Source organism: Rhipicephalus microplus, chromosome 8 (genome assembly GCF_043290135.1).
Source record: "Rhipicephalus microplus isolate Deutch F79 chromosome 8, USDA_Rmic, whole genome shotgun sequence".
Taxonomy (NCBI): domain Eukaryota; kingdom Metazoa; phylum Arthropoda; class Arachnida; order Ixodida; family Ixodidae; genus Rhipicephalus; species Rhipicephalus microplus.
Window position 1 is genome coordinate 79287149 of NC_134707.1, and position 15359 is coordinate 79302507.

General features: G+C 47.9%; 2 protein-coding genes across 2 annotated transcripts; both read left to right on the plus strand.

Moving 5' to 3' along the window:
* The first annotated feature begins 659 nt into the window (after positions 1–659).
* On the plus strand, positions 660–9958 carry LOC142768626 (PI-actitoxin-Aeq3b-like). Its single transcript, XM_075870637.1, has 3 exons — positions 660–767; positions 9017–9235; positions 9848–9958. The coding sequence occupies exons 1-3, from the start codon at positions 722–724 to the stop codon at positions 9850–9852; spliced, it is 270 nt and encodes an 89-aa protein (XP_075726752.1). The 5' UTR covers positions 660–721; the 3' UTR covers positions 9853–9958.
* Positions 9959–12418: 2460 nt separating this feature from the next.
* On the plus strand, positions 12419–13927 carry LOC119165074 (copine-4). The gene has a single exon (XM_037417266.2). The coding sequence runs from the start codon at positions 12419–12421 to the stop codon at positions 13925–13927; it is 1509 nt and encodes a 502-aa protein (XP_037273163.2).
* The last annotated feature ends 1432 nt before the right edge of the window (positions 13928–15359 follow it).

The following is a 15359-nucleotide window of genomic DNA, read 5'->3' on the forward strand; positions in this document are numbered from 1 at the left end:
CAGTACTGCCGCGGGCCGCCTTAACTCAGTGTTCGTCAATTATTATACCCTCGGGAAGTCCTGATCTAACGTAGCAGAGCGGTTGCCTTCAGTGCTTGCCCACTTCTGACATCTCCTGAATCGGAGTGCTAAATTTAGAAGCCGAATATCTGTGCGCTGCGTGCAATTTCCTGCCTATCTATTTAAAATTTACATGAAACGTTATGTGGCATCTCGCAACTTTCCCCCGTAAACGTGAAATATCTCAAGAAATTAAAAAAAAAGCTAATTGAGAAGTTGTGTAAATGTGTCTTTCCGTGAGAATTTAGCAGCAGTAGAGCATTTCCGCCTCGACGTAGCGTTTCTCTGCAGGGAAAGCGTCAGGTACCTGACTACCATTGTATTTTTGTGAAAGTGTATTATCCAAATACGAGTTAACGCTTCGCATTCACCCTTACTTATTTGCGGTCACGCACCTGTTCATCCTAAAGCTGCGAATCGCTTATCTTTCCTTCCTAGTCAGATACCTCATTCCCATCAGCTTTTGCAGTTTGTTACCGGCCTCAATCCGGATCATTGACCCACGCGTGCATTATCGGCAGTCCGTGAGTCGCAGCTGCGTTGAGTTCCACCGCTCTCCCGTTTTCTTGGTGTATAAAAGCTTTTCAGGTGTCGTCGATGTCTATACGTCAGGCGACGTTGTTGTGGGAGCTTGTTTCAAGTGAGCCGAACGCATTTAAGAATGAATGCTGCCATGATTTTTTGCCTTCTGACCATCGTCTTTTCTGGTAAGCCGGTTCGACGATTCATCAGCTTCAAAAGGCCTACAAAGTTTCATAAAATTATGTAGAGGGGACTCTGCCGCGCCGCGGTGGTCTAGTGGCTAAGGTACTCGGCTGCTGACCCGCAGGTCACGGGATCAGATCCCGGCTGCAGCGGCTGCATTTCCAATGGAGACGGAAATGCTGTAAGCCCGTGTGCTTAGATTTGGGTGCACGTTAAAGAACCCCAGGTGGTGGAAATTTCCGGAGCCCTTCATTACGGCGTGTCTCACAATCATATGGTCGTTTTGGGACGTTAAATTCCACATACCAATCAATACAGGGGACTCTGGCGCTGCGATCGTTCAGTAACCATATGAATGATGCGTAGTACACAGATTGGCTTAGTCTTCGTGCTCGCGGGCTTCAAACACACTTGTGGCTTTGTTTATTGTTGCGTTTCGGGCTTGTTTCAAATAAAAGGGTGAAACGTTGGGAACTTCGCGGGATGCTTTGAATTGGTGAGTCTAAAAGGCTAATGTGGTGAGGTGCAACTGTTGAACATTTGCTGATGATCGTCTCATGACGAAGCAGCTTGAAGCCATGTAAAGCCAATTGGAGCAGAAAGTACGAAGTTTGTACACATTCGTGCACTATACCCATCATTTCCATGTTGGCTGATGCGCCGTACGGTGCAGCTCCTTTCTGCACTAGCGCCAGAGTTCCATGTAGTGTATATATAAAAGACTGTACGGGGGGGTTTCGTTATTGTTCACCATCGCGACGATGTTTCTGTCCGGATGCGCTTCCGTCAGCGTTGCAATACCAGGGACTGTAGTCGACTACAAGTTTAGTATTGGCAACGTAAGCTACACCTATTGCCGTCGCTGTCGCACCCATGAAAAGAATTGTGCAGATGCTCTGTTAATCGCATTGGCTCATTTCCGTGACGACAACACCTTTCACGTATTTAGAATTGGTGACTTCTCCTTACAGACACATATTCGTGTCGCTAGGTTTGGGTTGAAAGCTTGGACTCTGTGCCAAGTTTTAGGAAACATTCTGACAAGACTGGCTAGACAAACGTAGGATATCAAGTATACGAATGATGAACCTTACTTAATGCACGCACACTTACATTAACTAGTGAAAAGTACCTACTGTTTCAACTGGAAGTACTTAGCCCGACTCTTGCACAGATCACGCCTTTTCCTATCTCTCTCTTCTTACATCTTCGTCTGTATCTCTCTCTTTTTATCTGTCCTGTGATCTTCTCTTTTCCGTTTACTTCCGAATTTCCTGGCGGCGAGGGTTAACCCTGTGTAGTTACCCAACCTTGGGTAGTTATATTCGGTTATAGCGGCGATGCATGGCTGGCGTCTCCAAGTGTTCACTAGTCAACCTTGTAGCGTCCCCTTGTTGGGCTCGGTGGTGGGTGGCCACCATCGCCGCCGAACTTTATAGTATTTTTATGGCAAAAGCTTTTCCCCTCCTTCCTGATCGCTCCCTAAAAAGGTGGCGCACCGATGATACTTAACTGCTAAACACACCAAAGCCGACATTCCCAAAGTACCATGTAATCCACAGTCAAAACGAAAACAAGACAGTCCGAGCCATTTCACCTTTCCTCGTTTCCAAAACTCTCACAGAAGCAATAGGCCCAGGTTATAAAGTGACAAAGATGGGAAGTGGCGATCTTCTTTTAGAGGTACGTGACAAAGCCCAGTATGAAAAGCTGTCTAAGCTTGTAGCCTTTGGGGAAACCCCTGTTTCGGTGGGCCCACACAGGTCCATGAACACTGTCCGTGGCGTAGTTTCTGATGATGACCTTACTGAGCTTTCTGAAAGTGAGCTGCTCGAAGGTTGGCAGGACCAGAACGTGGTCAAAGTCCAACGAATAACAATAAGGCGCAACAACAAACTTACCCCTACAAAACACGTAATAATTACCTTCGGAACAAGTGACCTACCAGAATCAATCGAAACCGGCTATTGTAAGCTTCGTGTAAGACCATACATTCCCAACCCTCGTCGATGTTTCAAGTGCCAACGTTTCGGTCATGGATCGCAGAGTTGCAGAGGGCGTGCCACTTGCGCAAAGTGCGCATCCATTCAACACATATCAGACAACTGCACCTCAGAAACATCTCATTGTTCGAACTGTGAAGGAGATCACGCTGCCTACTCACGATCATGCCCCGCATGGAAAAAAGAAAAACAAATAGTAGAACTCAAGGTTAAATTCAATCTCACATTCCAAGAAGCACGCCAACGTTTCGCAATACACAACCCATCTTATCCCTCCTTTGCAGATGTGACGCGCCGGGGCGCCGCGCCACATGCCTCGGCACCCGCGAATGTCACACAGTGTGTGGCCGCGGTCGTGCCGCCAGCGCCCCCGGCTGGAGCAGCCTGTACTGCTCCGCCACCCGACAAACAGAGCCGGCAGACCCCGGTGTCTGCCGAACCTGGGACCACTGCAGGCGCAGTTAGGTCCAAAAGTTCAGTGAATGTGCCTGCCCAGCAGGCACCATCCACCACCTCACAAGAGGTGATGGATACAAGTCCCACTCCTCCGGCGCCTCAGACGCCGAAGGATAGGCGCAACTCCTTAGAGCGCGCCAAAAAAGAAAAACCTCGAATCACGGGGCCCTCAAAAGGCCCTGTAAACTAACGCAACACCTCTGTACACACAGCACCACACTACATTAAAATGACACAAATACTACAGTGGAACGTCAGAGGACTGTTGAGAAACCTCGACGATATCCATGAACTTTTACACAAACATACACCTAAGGTGCTGTGCGTACAAGAGACACACCTGAAACCTAAACACACCAACTTTTTACGTCATTACGTTATCTTTCGGAAAGACCGGAATGATGCCATAGTGCCATCCGGTGGTGTTGCCATTATAGTCAATCAAGGGATTGCATGCACACACCTACCACTACAAACATCCCTTGAGGCGGTGGCTGTTCGAGCAGTTCTTTTAAATAAGCTCGTCACCATCTGCTCTCTCTACATACCTCCGCAACACCGTCTTGAAAAGCATGAATTCGAGTCCCTCATAGAGGAACTTCCAGAACCCTATATTCTCCTGGGAGATTTCAATGCACATAGCAATCTATGGGGTGACTCTCGCTGCGATGCTCGAGGTCGCCTGATTGAACAGGTCCTGTTTTCTTCCGGTGCGTGCCTGCTGAATCGGAAAGAGCCAACATATTACAACATCGCTAACAATACGTACTCAGCAATAGACCTCAGCATAATATCCCCATCACTCCTGCCTCTACTTAAATGGGAAGTCATTAATGATCCATATGGTAGTGACCATTTTCCTATCGTTATTAGCACATCAATAACAAATACATGTCCTGCACAGGTTCCCAAATGGCTCACCGACAAAGCCAATTGGGAAAAGTTTCAAAAAATGACTTTATTATCTTGGACTGACATGGCGACATTGAGCATAGAGGATGCTGTATGCTACTTCACAGCTTTCTTGGTTGATGCAGCAACAAAATGTATTCCCCAAACATGTGGACCGTCAAGCAAACGACGAGTACCATGGTGGAATAATGAGTGCCGTGATGCTCGAAAAAAACAAAATAAGGCATGGAGGTTGCTTAGATACTCGCCCACAGCCGAGAATCTTGTAAACTTTAAAAACGTTAAGTCGCAAGCAAGGAGGACGCGCCGACAGGCGAAAAGAGAAAGTTGGCACAAATTTGTGTCGGGCATTAACTCATACACAGATGAGTCGAGAGTCTGGAGTATGGTTGGTAAGGTGGCAGGACGAGGAGCACATTCTCTTCCTCTAGTGAACACCCAAGGCGAGAGTTTGGAAGACCAGGCAAACACTCTCGGAGCACACTTTGAACAGGTCTCCAGCTCAACACACTATAGTGAAGCGTTCCGACGATACAAAACCGCAATAGAAAAACAGAGATTAGAGCGCAAGCCCAGAACACATGAGGCATACAACGAACCTTTCTGTTTGGCTGAACTGCAGGCCTCACTTGCCTGCTGCAATAAATCTGCCCCAGGCCCGGACCGTGTGGCATATGAAATGTTGAAACACCTGCCCACTGAAACTCAGAAAGCTCTCCTCTCTCTCTATAATGCGATATGGTCTTCTGGCGAGCTACCCTCAGCCTGGAAGGAAGCTATGATTATCCCAATTCTAAAACAAGGCAAGGACCCGGCCTCAGTTTCCAGCTACAGGCCAATAGCATTAACCAGCTGTATTTGCAAAGTCTTTGAAAAAATGATTAACAGGCGCCTGATGCACTTCCTTGAAATTAATGGCCTACTTGACCCATACCAGTGTGGATTTCGAGAGGCTCGGTCCACCACTGACCACCTTGTCCGTATCGAAGCACAAATTCGCGATGCTTTTGTTCATAAGCAATTTTTTCTGTCTGTGTTCCTCGATATGGAAAAGGCATATGACACTGCATGGCGCTTCGGCATATTGCGAGACCTGTCACATTTAGGTGTGCGGGGTAGAATGCTGACAGTTATCGAAAGCTACCTGTCCAATCGTACATTCCGTGTCCAAGTTGGCACCGTCTTCTCTCGAGTATTTGTCCAAGAAACAGGAGTGCCACAAGGAGGTGTATTGAGCTGCACACTTTTCATAGTTAAAATGAATTCCTTGCACCTGTCTCTCCCACGAAATATTTTTTACTGCATATATGTCGATGATGTGCAGATTGGTTACAAATCGTGCAACATCTCAATGTGCCAACGCCAAGTTCAACTAGGGTTGAACAAGGTATCTCAATGGGCAAACGAGAATGGTTTTATACTCAACGCGCAAAAGAGCACTTGTGTCTTGTTCAGCCGAAAGAGGGGCCTCCATCCTGACCCAGACATTGACCTGCATGGTCAACCTCTGTCAGTGAAGACCGAGCACAAGTTTCTTGGTCTCATATTAGACACTAAGCTAACCTTCATCCCACACATCAAGTATTTAAGGGACAGGTGCTTAAAAACAATGAACATTTTGAAAGTGTTGTCACGCACTACATGGGGTAGCGACAGGAAATGTTTAATTAACTTATATAAAAGCCTCGTACGTACACGCCTAGATTACGGTGCTATAATTTATCAGTCGGCAACACCATCAGCCTTGAAAATTCTCGACCCTGTCCACCATTTAGGCATTCGCCTCTCTACGGGTGCTTTCCGCACCAGCCCTGTGGAGAGCCTGTACGTGGATTCGAATGAATGGTCGCTCCACCTACAAAGATGTTCCTTGTCCTTTCTGTACTTTTTGAAGGTGAAGGCAGACAAGAAACACCCTTCCCATTTCATAATTAATGATTTGTCTTGTTCTGGCTTGTTCGAGAACCGTCCTTCGTTTAGGCAGCCCTACGCGCTGCGTGTAAGGAGCCTGGCCGAAGAAACGGGTGTGCCTCTTCTTGAACCCAGTTTGATGGCTCCTGCAACATATCTGCCACCGTGGCAATGGCAGCTTATAGACTGTGATATCTCTTTTGTTGATGTCACAAAGCACGCACCACTTGCACACATACATACATTTTTCCTAGAACTACAACATAAATACACATGCCCCGAGTTCTTTACCGATGCGTCAAAGTCAAACACTTCTGTGTCATATGCAGCGGTAGGCCAATCCTTTTCCGAGGCTGGCGTTCTTCATCCTAATGCAAGCATTTTCACAGGAGAAGCTTACGCAATACTGGCGGTCGTAAAACACATTAAACAGATAAAATTACAAAAGGCGGTAATATACACAGATTCCCTAAGCGTGGTCAAAGCCCTGAAAACTCCTAAAAAACACAAGAACCCCGTGCTGGTGTCACTCTACTCACTTCTGTGCACACTTTACACATCAAAACAGCATGTCGTTGTCTGCTGGGTTCCAGGGCACCGTGAAATACAAGGAAACGTTTTGGCCGACAATCTGGCTGCTTGCGCCAATGTCACTACTGCCAATGCATCAACACCAGTCCCTGCACTTGACTTAAAACCTTTCATGAAACGAAAGCTCAGAGAGTATTGGCAGAGGATGTTGGATAAACACACAGATAATAAACTACATGCTATTAAGCCGCAACTAGGTTATTGGCCTCCACTATCAAAATCACGACACACAGAAGTAATACTAACAAGGCTTAGAACAGGACACACACATTCCACACACTCATTTCTTCTGTCCACCGGTGATCCACCATATTGTGAGAGATGTGGAGACCCCCTTACGGTTCTCCACATTCTCGTCCAGTGCAATGAGCTAGATGCTCTAAGAAAAAAGCACTTTTTACTGCCCTACCGACAGCAGCTCCCTCTACACCCTCGGATGCTCATCGGTAGGGATCCGCTTTTTAAACTGCATACACTTTATAGGTTTTTAAAAGATGTGCAAAGCTTTCACCCGATATTTCGAGGTCATCCGTAGCACGACCTCTATAGTGTGGTCGTCGCTGCGGTGACTATATCTTCATCATGGTTTGATTATCAAGACAATTTTGCCATCAGCTATCACCACACATATGTCACGCCACTGTCATAATTTTATTACTTTCATGTTTTAACCCGCGTTAGAGCGAGGAATTTTAAGGCCCCTTTACAGCCACGCACCATATCATTGTTCATATCTGTAGTCAATTGAAATGGCGCTCTTTGGCCATCAATTGGCCCTTGCGCCACTAAAATCTACTCATCATCATCATCATCATCTTGCACAGATCAGTGGCAAGCGCGCCATAGTTCGAGATGCGGAGCTTTCACTTATTTTCACGTTGTAACTTATTGCAAAATTAAATCAGTGGTCGAGCAGTTGCGTCAAAATACCTGTCAAACACGATGCGGAAGTGATGCTCATTGTTCGACACATTCCTCCTTGACGTTTTTTCATCTTTTCTGTTTTCTTTTTTTTTCTTGGAGTGACATCTGCATGTCCGCGTCGTACAGCGCGCTAGGACCATTAAGATAAAAAGAATTTAATTACAGTGCCATAAAACGTCCTGTGCGTTGGCTTACACGTACTGCAGGCTTAGATCATAGTGTTTGCCTGTAGTAATTGTTATTCAAATTTTTTAAAATATGATTCGCACGTCACTATACAAGGAGGACTTCTAGCATCTTCTAAAAATCGCATTGGTCCGTGCCCAGGCGCTACGATGATTGGACGAAACGGTGCACCAGGGTTCCCCGGTCAACACCACCACGTTTTGTCAGTTTTCATTAACATGCTTTAGTAGATCGCATTGCTTTTTTCATCGCGTAAATTAGCGTGAATAGGCTAAATCATTTACAAAATTAAATGCAGTGAAATGTTGAATGCTTAACAGAGTTTCGCTATTTTATCTTTATGTCTGTTATCCACGGGGACATGTCCCAAATTCTCAACTTCAACCAAGGACCACTAGAATGAGTTCCACTTATCATGCGTAGTGGGCAAGAAAGGCTAAACTCGGGGAAATGAGTCCTCATAATGCTTGCGGTGAAACGCACCGATTTTCGAGCGAGCTCCTGCTGACGTCATGTTCTTGATGAAATGCTGTAAGCATGTAAATGTGAACGCAAGAAAAAAGTCAGCGCAACACCAATGTCGTTTGTGTCGTCCTTATACCTCCGTCTTGTATTCCTTTTTGTATATCGTCAATTCATACCAACTATGCGAACTGTGTGCAATCCTAACGTAACGTGCTGGATCAAGAATTTTTTTTTCAAGTTTTATTTTGGCGATAAAAGTTTATTTGTGATTGTGACAGATTTTATCACATTAAGCGGGATTTTGAATTAGGCAAGCTGATCTGTAACCCAATGTGGAGAACACGGAGAAGCAAGACAGTGACAAAGATGACTCAGTGCACGGTATACGAGCGCCATGATCTGTACTAACGTGTTCTAGTATACCACCAATTGTTTGTACGGTAAGTGCCTCAATAGTGTTACCCTGGTGGTCGGCACGTGGCTGTTTCAGTATGCAAGATCTATATTGCTCACCCTGCTTATATTCGTTTGTGTGCCATCTAGCTACTAGCTACGCAGAAATGTTTTCGAATCGTGGCACGTTATCACTGCCGTACGGACTAAGGACTACGCGATTTCGCAAGGCATTAACATATCAGAAACTTTTCAGTGTTTTTATGCGAGTTCAGTTTGTTACGACGCATGCGCTCCCACTCCCCTTTTTAGTGGTCGTTTACATAAAGCTTAGCTGCAAGTTAGCGTCTGGCAGAACCTGTCCTCATGTACTGTACTCAACGGTTTCGCTTTCGTTACGTCTTTCACAGCAATGGCCTCGGCACAGGTGGACGTCAAGGACTGGTACCATGGCGTGGACTTCCAAGCGGGCTGCCGACCGGCACCTGTAACCGGTCTGTGCAAAGCTTCCTTCGTTCGCTGGTATTTCGACGTGACTGCCGGCGAATGCAAGCAGTTCATCTACGGAGGCTGCGGCGGCAACCAGAACCGATACGAAACCATGAGAGAGTGCGAGATCGCCTGCCTCCGTGAGTGAATCGTAAACGTTCAACCGAAAAAGTTTAACCTTCCCAAGAATTAATCGTTGGTTGTCTTGCTTGACTTCTTTCTCGATCAACTATCGCGTGGTATATTTCCGTAAAATAATGCACGTAACGACTACAATGCGCATTCATTTCTTGATATACACGGACTGGGCACGCAGCATGGCAGAAAGAAAGGCGCACAAGCTATATAGGCGATGATTACTGCTTCAGAACAAGATTGATCCTTAAGCGTGCGAATGTTCTTACAGAAAGGTAGGCGTACTCTAAATATACATGGTGTGTCTGCATTTTACGGCGGTGCACGTGCTAGACTAATGAAAAACGCGAGCTTCCTTTAGAATGTCCTGTTCTACTGCAGAGGTAAATTTTCAACCTCACAGGTACAAAATCACTTTCAGAGTATGAAATACTTTTAACACAACGAGTGGCTGCTGAAGAACCTTTTCTAATAATATCGAGAAGCATTTGCATATCATTAAACCGAAATCATTGCGTGTATTTTTGTAACTTATCATTGTTCTTGCTGCTATTTGTGTTCTTTTCCTTCTTTACTGTTGCGATATAGAACTCCATGTGGTTCTTTTTTCTTGGCAGGTTGAGTTATCTGAATGACGTTCGCAGCAGAAAGCGGCTTGGACAGGTGCATACACCCAAGAAGTATCAACGTGCACCCTTGCCGAAATAAACTGGCTCTGCGATGTTAAATGGCTGTCATACATGTTCATGGTCGATTAGATTTTTCACTCAAGAAACATGGTGTTGTGAACATGATGGGGCTATGTTTTATACGTTTTGGGATCTCGAAAGGAAACGCCGGCCTCGGAACGCATGGACGCAGCAGAAGTGGTCGAACCAAACTTCGTGTACATTCGCTCAACTACTTTTACAAACGACGATATCGCCGGCCGAATTGAACACGTCGCTAGAGACACGCTGAACAACTTTGTACAACATTACCAATACTACATTCAAACAAAAAACAACAAGGTGAAACGAACGTCACTCGTAACAAAGGTACTACGGACGCGGCGTCTCTGAGATACGACGCAACACGATGGGTCCACGAAAGCCGACCCGCGGTTGCCGGCTCCTGCGGACCCACCGTGGTAGACGCCAATCACGGTCGCCGCCACAATGTCAAAGATACTCTCCAATATTTTATGCGCTGCCACCTTGCATCGTCACTTGCCACGGTGGTCTGGTGGCTAAGGCATTCGGCTGCTGACCTGCAGGTCGCGAGATCGAGTCCCAGCTGTGGCGGCCCCATTTCCGGTTGAGGCGAAAGTACTTGTGCTTGTTAGTGAACACCAGGGGGTCAAAATTTCCGGAGCTCTCCACTTCGGCGTCTCTCATCATCATATGGTGGTTTCTAGACGTTAACCCCTAACAGTTATTATTATTACCCAGCCTCGCCGCTGGGTGGCGTTTCTGGGACTTCCACTACTACCATAATGTTGATGACAATTCCGCTCGACCGCAGCGCCACCTCCAGCTCGGTGGCTGTTGAACCTAAATGTGGCCTACCGCGCGCGCGCAAACGACCTTACAGGGGTGACATCACCCCTACATCGTCGATACGAAAACATTTGTAAGTTCTCAAAAGATCATGCCTCTGCAGGGACGTCTTATTCGATAGAAATGTGGTCAGTAGTGCCATCATGGACCCGAGCTAGAACACCCGCCGACGCCTCGCCATGCGTTGCTTAGCTGTGTCAGGGATAAGAGATGGATATGTGGGGTTTAACGTCCCTAAACCGCCATATGATTATGAGAGACGCCATAGTGGAGGGCTCCCGGAATTTCGACCACCTGGGGTTTTTTGACGTGCACCCAAATCTGAGCACACGGGCCTACAACATTTCCGCCTCCATCAGAAATGCAGCCGCCGCAGCCAGGATTCGACCCCGCGACCTGCGGGTTAGCAGCCGAGAACCTTAGCCACTAAACAACCACGGCGGGGCCAGGGAAAAGAGAGACTCTGGGGATTGAACCGATGCTGGTAGCTAGCACCTTTGAGGGCCCCCGGAAAAGGCAACGTGCCTCTTCGTCTGTTGCTTCGCATAAACGACACCCTTGTGCTGACCAAACAAGGGAAAATGGGCAGTTGCATTTTTTGTCTATATGTTCTCATGTGTTCATCTTCTGTTACTTTCAATTTTTCCTATCCACTCCTCTTTTCTGTTCACTCATATTTTTTTTTCTGGCGGCAAGGGTTTACTTTGTATGGGTATTTATCTTGGCTACACCATATGTGGTTATTCACTCTAAAAAAATTGACAAGAGTGTCTCTGCTACACAACAATAAATCGTCATCTACTTCGAGTACTTTCCTCGCGCTATCCCCACGGTTCCGGTAGTTCGCGGTCGCGAACGGCGCGCGCGTTATCAGTGTGGCATAGCTTTCCCGACAGGAAAGTGGCCAGCGCCGCGGGGTTATGAAACATCATATGTACCAATCCTGCCGTTTTCGTGTGAATGTGCCTACCATAATATTTTTAGTTTATTTGTTAAAGCTGCAAGACACAAATGTTAACAGCACAGTATGGCCGCACTTGGACCCATTCGTGAAATATATCAGTGACCTCAAACAAGTGGCCCGCGACCTGCACATTGCTGTCTTCACCCCACATTTATTTTTATTTTCATGAAAAGCATGAGCGTGAGCTACTCAGGCATATCTGGTTTAAAGCGTTGTTTTCGTAAGGCAGCCCAATAAGGTCACCATGTGTTAAAGTGTAACTGACAAACAAAAGCAGCATGCCAGAATCAGAGTCTAGATTTAACTCATTTTGGAGAATGGTATCGACATGTCGTTGGATGTAATTTTAGCCTGAAATCTTAAGCAGTCACCCGTATTTGATATACGGGAAAGGGTTTCTATTGCATGGTATCGTTTGTGTACGTGAATGGTATATGTACGACTCACCCCCCCCTCCCTGCCTGCCCTCTTACCTTCTTTCTCGACCCGGCCCTTTGCGGGGCTGCATTCTGTGACTGGGGCTTTTCGCCTAAGATGAGTTAGTGACACATGGTCTACATGAATCACCAGGATCTTAGCCGATCCCCCTAAGCGCATAGGTGCCAATCATCCCAGAAGCACCATCATATTCATGGCCGGTCCCCCGTTGTGGGTAGCAGCCAAGGAACGAGGCGTAAGCAAGCAAAATGGCGTTCGAGGCGTCGACGTCGAGCGAAGCGCTCGATATCCGCCTCGAAGTCACCTGGGAGGGCGTGCGCGACCGACGCAGCAACACGGGCTCATGGTTGGACACGTTCGCCGTCTACTCGGTGAGCGACGGCCCTGACCGAGCCGCGTTCCGCGAGTTGGACCGCACCAAACCAGGCAAGGACTGTGCGGCCGTCTTCGCCACCTCGTACCGGTTCGGCGAGACGCACCTGCTCCTCTTCGAACTATTCAGCGTGAACCGCATCACCAAAGCGAGCGAGCCGCTCGGCCGCGCTGTGTGCGGCGCGGTCGACATGCTCGTCTATCTGGACACTCCCTACATTCGAACTCTGGTGGACCGCAAGGGAGCCAAGGTACCCGGAAGCATCACGGTGATGCCACGTGCCGTCAGCCAGCCGGGAGGCTTCGTCGCTCTCGAATTTTCTGCCCGCTCGCTTCCGGTCAAGAAGCTGTTCCGTTCGAGCGATCCCATGCTCGAGCTCTGCGCGCAGGACGGCAACGCGGTCCTCGTCACCGAGGTCGTCTCTAGAAATCGGACGCCGCGCTGGAAACCTCAGGTGATCAACTCGGACCGCTTTCCGGGCGGCGTACTCAAAGCCCGATGCTATGACGTCAACCTGACGGGAGAGCGAACCTTCGTCGGGGAGGCGACCGTCCTACTGGACGAAGTGGAAGTCGGCACCATGCTTCCGCTCGAGGTGCCTGAAGTGGCGGCCGCGGGCCTCGAGCCCAATTCGGTCGATGACGAGCGACCATCGCTGCTCGTCGAGCGGTGTCGCCAGTTTCCCTGGACGCTCATAGACTACCTGCATGGCGACTTCTCGCTTCACTTCGCCTTCATCATCGACCTGAGCTCCTCCAACGGTGACCTGAGGCCCGGAAGCGACATGCGACGCGAGTATGAGTCGGTCATCTTCGCGTTCGATGAGGTGGTGCAGCAGTTCGATGAGGACCAGCTCCTGCCGGCCTTGGCGTTCGGTGCGCGCACTTCGGCCGGTTTGATGAGTCAGCCATACATTTTTCTTTCGGGCAAGGGCGAGCCTCGGGTCAACGGTGTGCAAGGCGTATTGGAGGCGTACGCGCAAAGCCTGGAACGCCTGTTCTCTTCGGAACCATCGGAGCTTGGTCCGTCCCTGACGTACGTGGCCCAGCTGGCGCAACCGGCCCACTATTACGTGGTACTGGTACTCACCGACGGCAGGCTCGACTACGGGCTCAGCACGCTGGACTGCTTGTCGAAGGCGTCCGCCTGCGCCGTGTCCGTCGTGCTTATGGTCATAGGCGAGGAAGGCTGCAGCCGCGCACTCCGCAGGGACCTGCTCTCACGCCGTCAGGCGGGTCTACGCGAGTGCGTGCACGTTGTTGAAGTCGCGCCGTACCGCGACCGTATGCACCTGCTGCCGCGAGAGGCGCTCGTTGCCGTACCGGAGCAGGTGATGCAGTTTCTGGCACTCCACGACGTCGAGCCCTCACTCGGTGTCCAGTGATACGAGCAAGCGGGAAATGCATCGAGTGTGTATTGCTTCGAGGTGCGCTGTTCCGACATGCTGTTTGGTTACCTGCCCGTGGGAGCATGGGGAGATTATGTAAACATTGCGTTATAAAAATTTACGATTGATTGTTCGATATTGTGGTAGCGTGGAATAACACAAGTATTTCCGCAGCCGTTGAAAGAGTGCGCAGCATAATATATGTCGTGTAATGTGCGACGATATGAGGTAAGTCGTAATCACGCTATTGAAATTCATGTGTTTTAACTATATGCGCCGAGGTTAACTTAAAACGACCACAAACAATCGGCCAATTTTTCAGCTGTTGTGCATGAGTGGCAGATTTTTTTTGTGTGTGTACCTTCACCGTACGACTGAAATCTTAAAAAAAAATTGGGGATTAGTGTATGTCCACGAAGCACATGTCCACAAAGCAATTTTTTAACTTCGTTCCAAAATACAGCGCTGATAGCAAAATGTGGCCACTGTGCACAATAGTTAATGTTTTGGCTGACTGTGCATTACACCATTATAGGTCAGGAATTCCCAAGAGCAAGAAATCCTTGAGAACTTGTTCTACGCCTAATGTTAATTTGGTATGACGCACAAGTGATGCCAAGAAACAGACGTGGTAGGGATGACGTAAAGACGACAACGGCAAATGAGCTGTTGGCTGTCGATCCAAATAACGGAAATACGACAATATTGGCCACCAAATTGATATATTGAGGCTTGATCGTAATGTCATCGGAACACGACTTGGCCAAGGTGAATTGATTTCAAGAACTAAAATTGCATCTACGAAAAGGTAACACCGGCTGTATAACAAGATAGCGGAAAACAAGGGCATGGACGAAGAGAGAGACACCGACGGCGCCAGACACAAGCACCGCCGGCGTTGTTGGCATATTTGTTCTTGTTTGCCAGCACTGTTCCATAGCTATGACGAAGACCAACTGACGCACATGTCTGCACATACTCCACCTATCAATACATGGTTGCGCCATGTAAAAGCAAGTGGCCGTTATTGTTCAGAGATTCTTCTAAGAACACCTGTGCAGCTGTGTAATTGCCTCTTCCGTGGATGAAGTGTTTGCGGCACAATGAAACGGTCAAAGGTGCTTTCTTCGTGAATAGGGTAGAAAGTTATTATGGCCATAAAAGGTGCGGGTATCCTCACAAAACCACATCACATCTCAGAAAATTTTAAGAGATAAAACACGGGAACCGCGCATCAGCTGATTTCACACAGGGTGTAACTGTGGTAATAGTGAGCATTCACCTTTCTTACTCTTTTCTTTTCTTCCCGTATTTCATTTTTTATAAACTTCCGCCTTGCTCTAACCACCGGCTCGTTGGTCATTGCCACTCAGCGACTGGGCGCCATTTAGCGAGGAGCAATCGAGTAGTGAGCAAGGTACGCAACTGC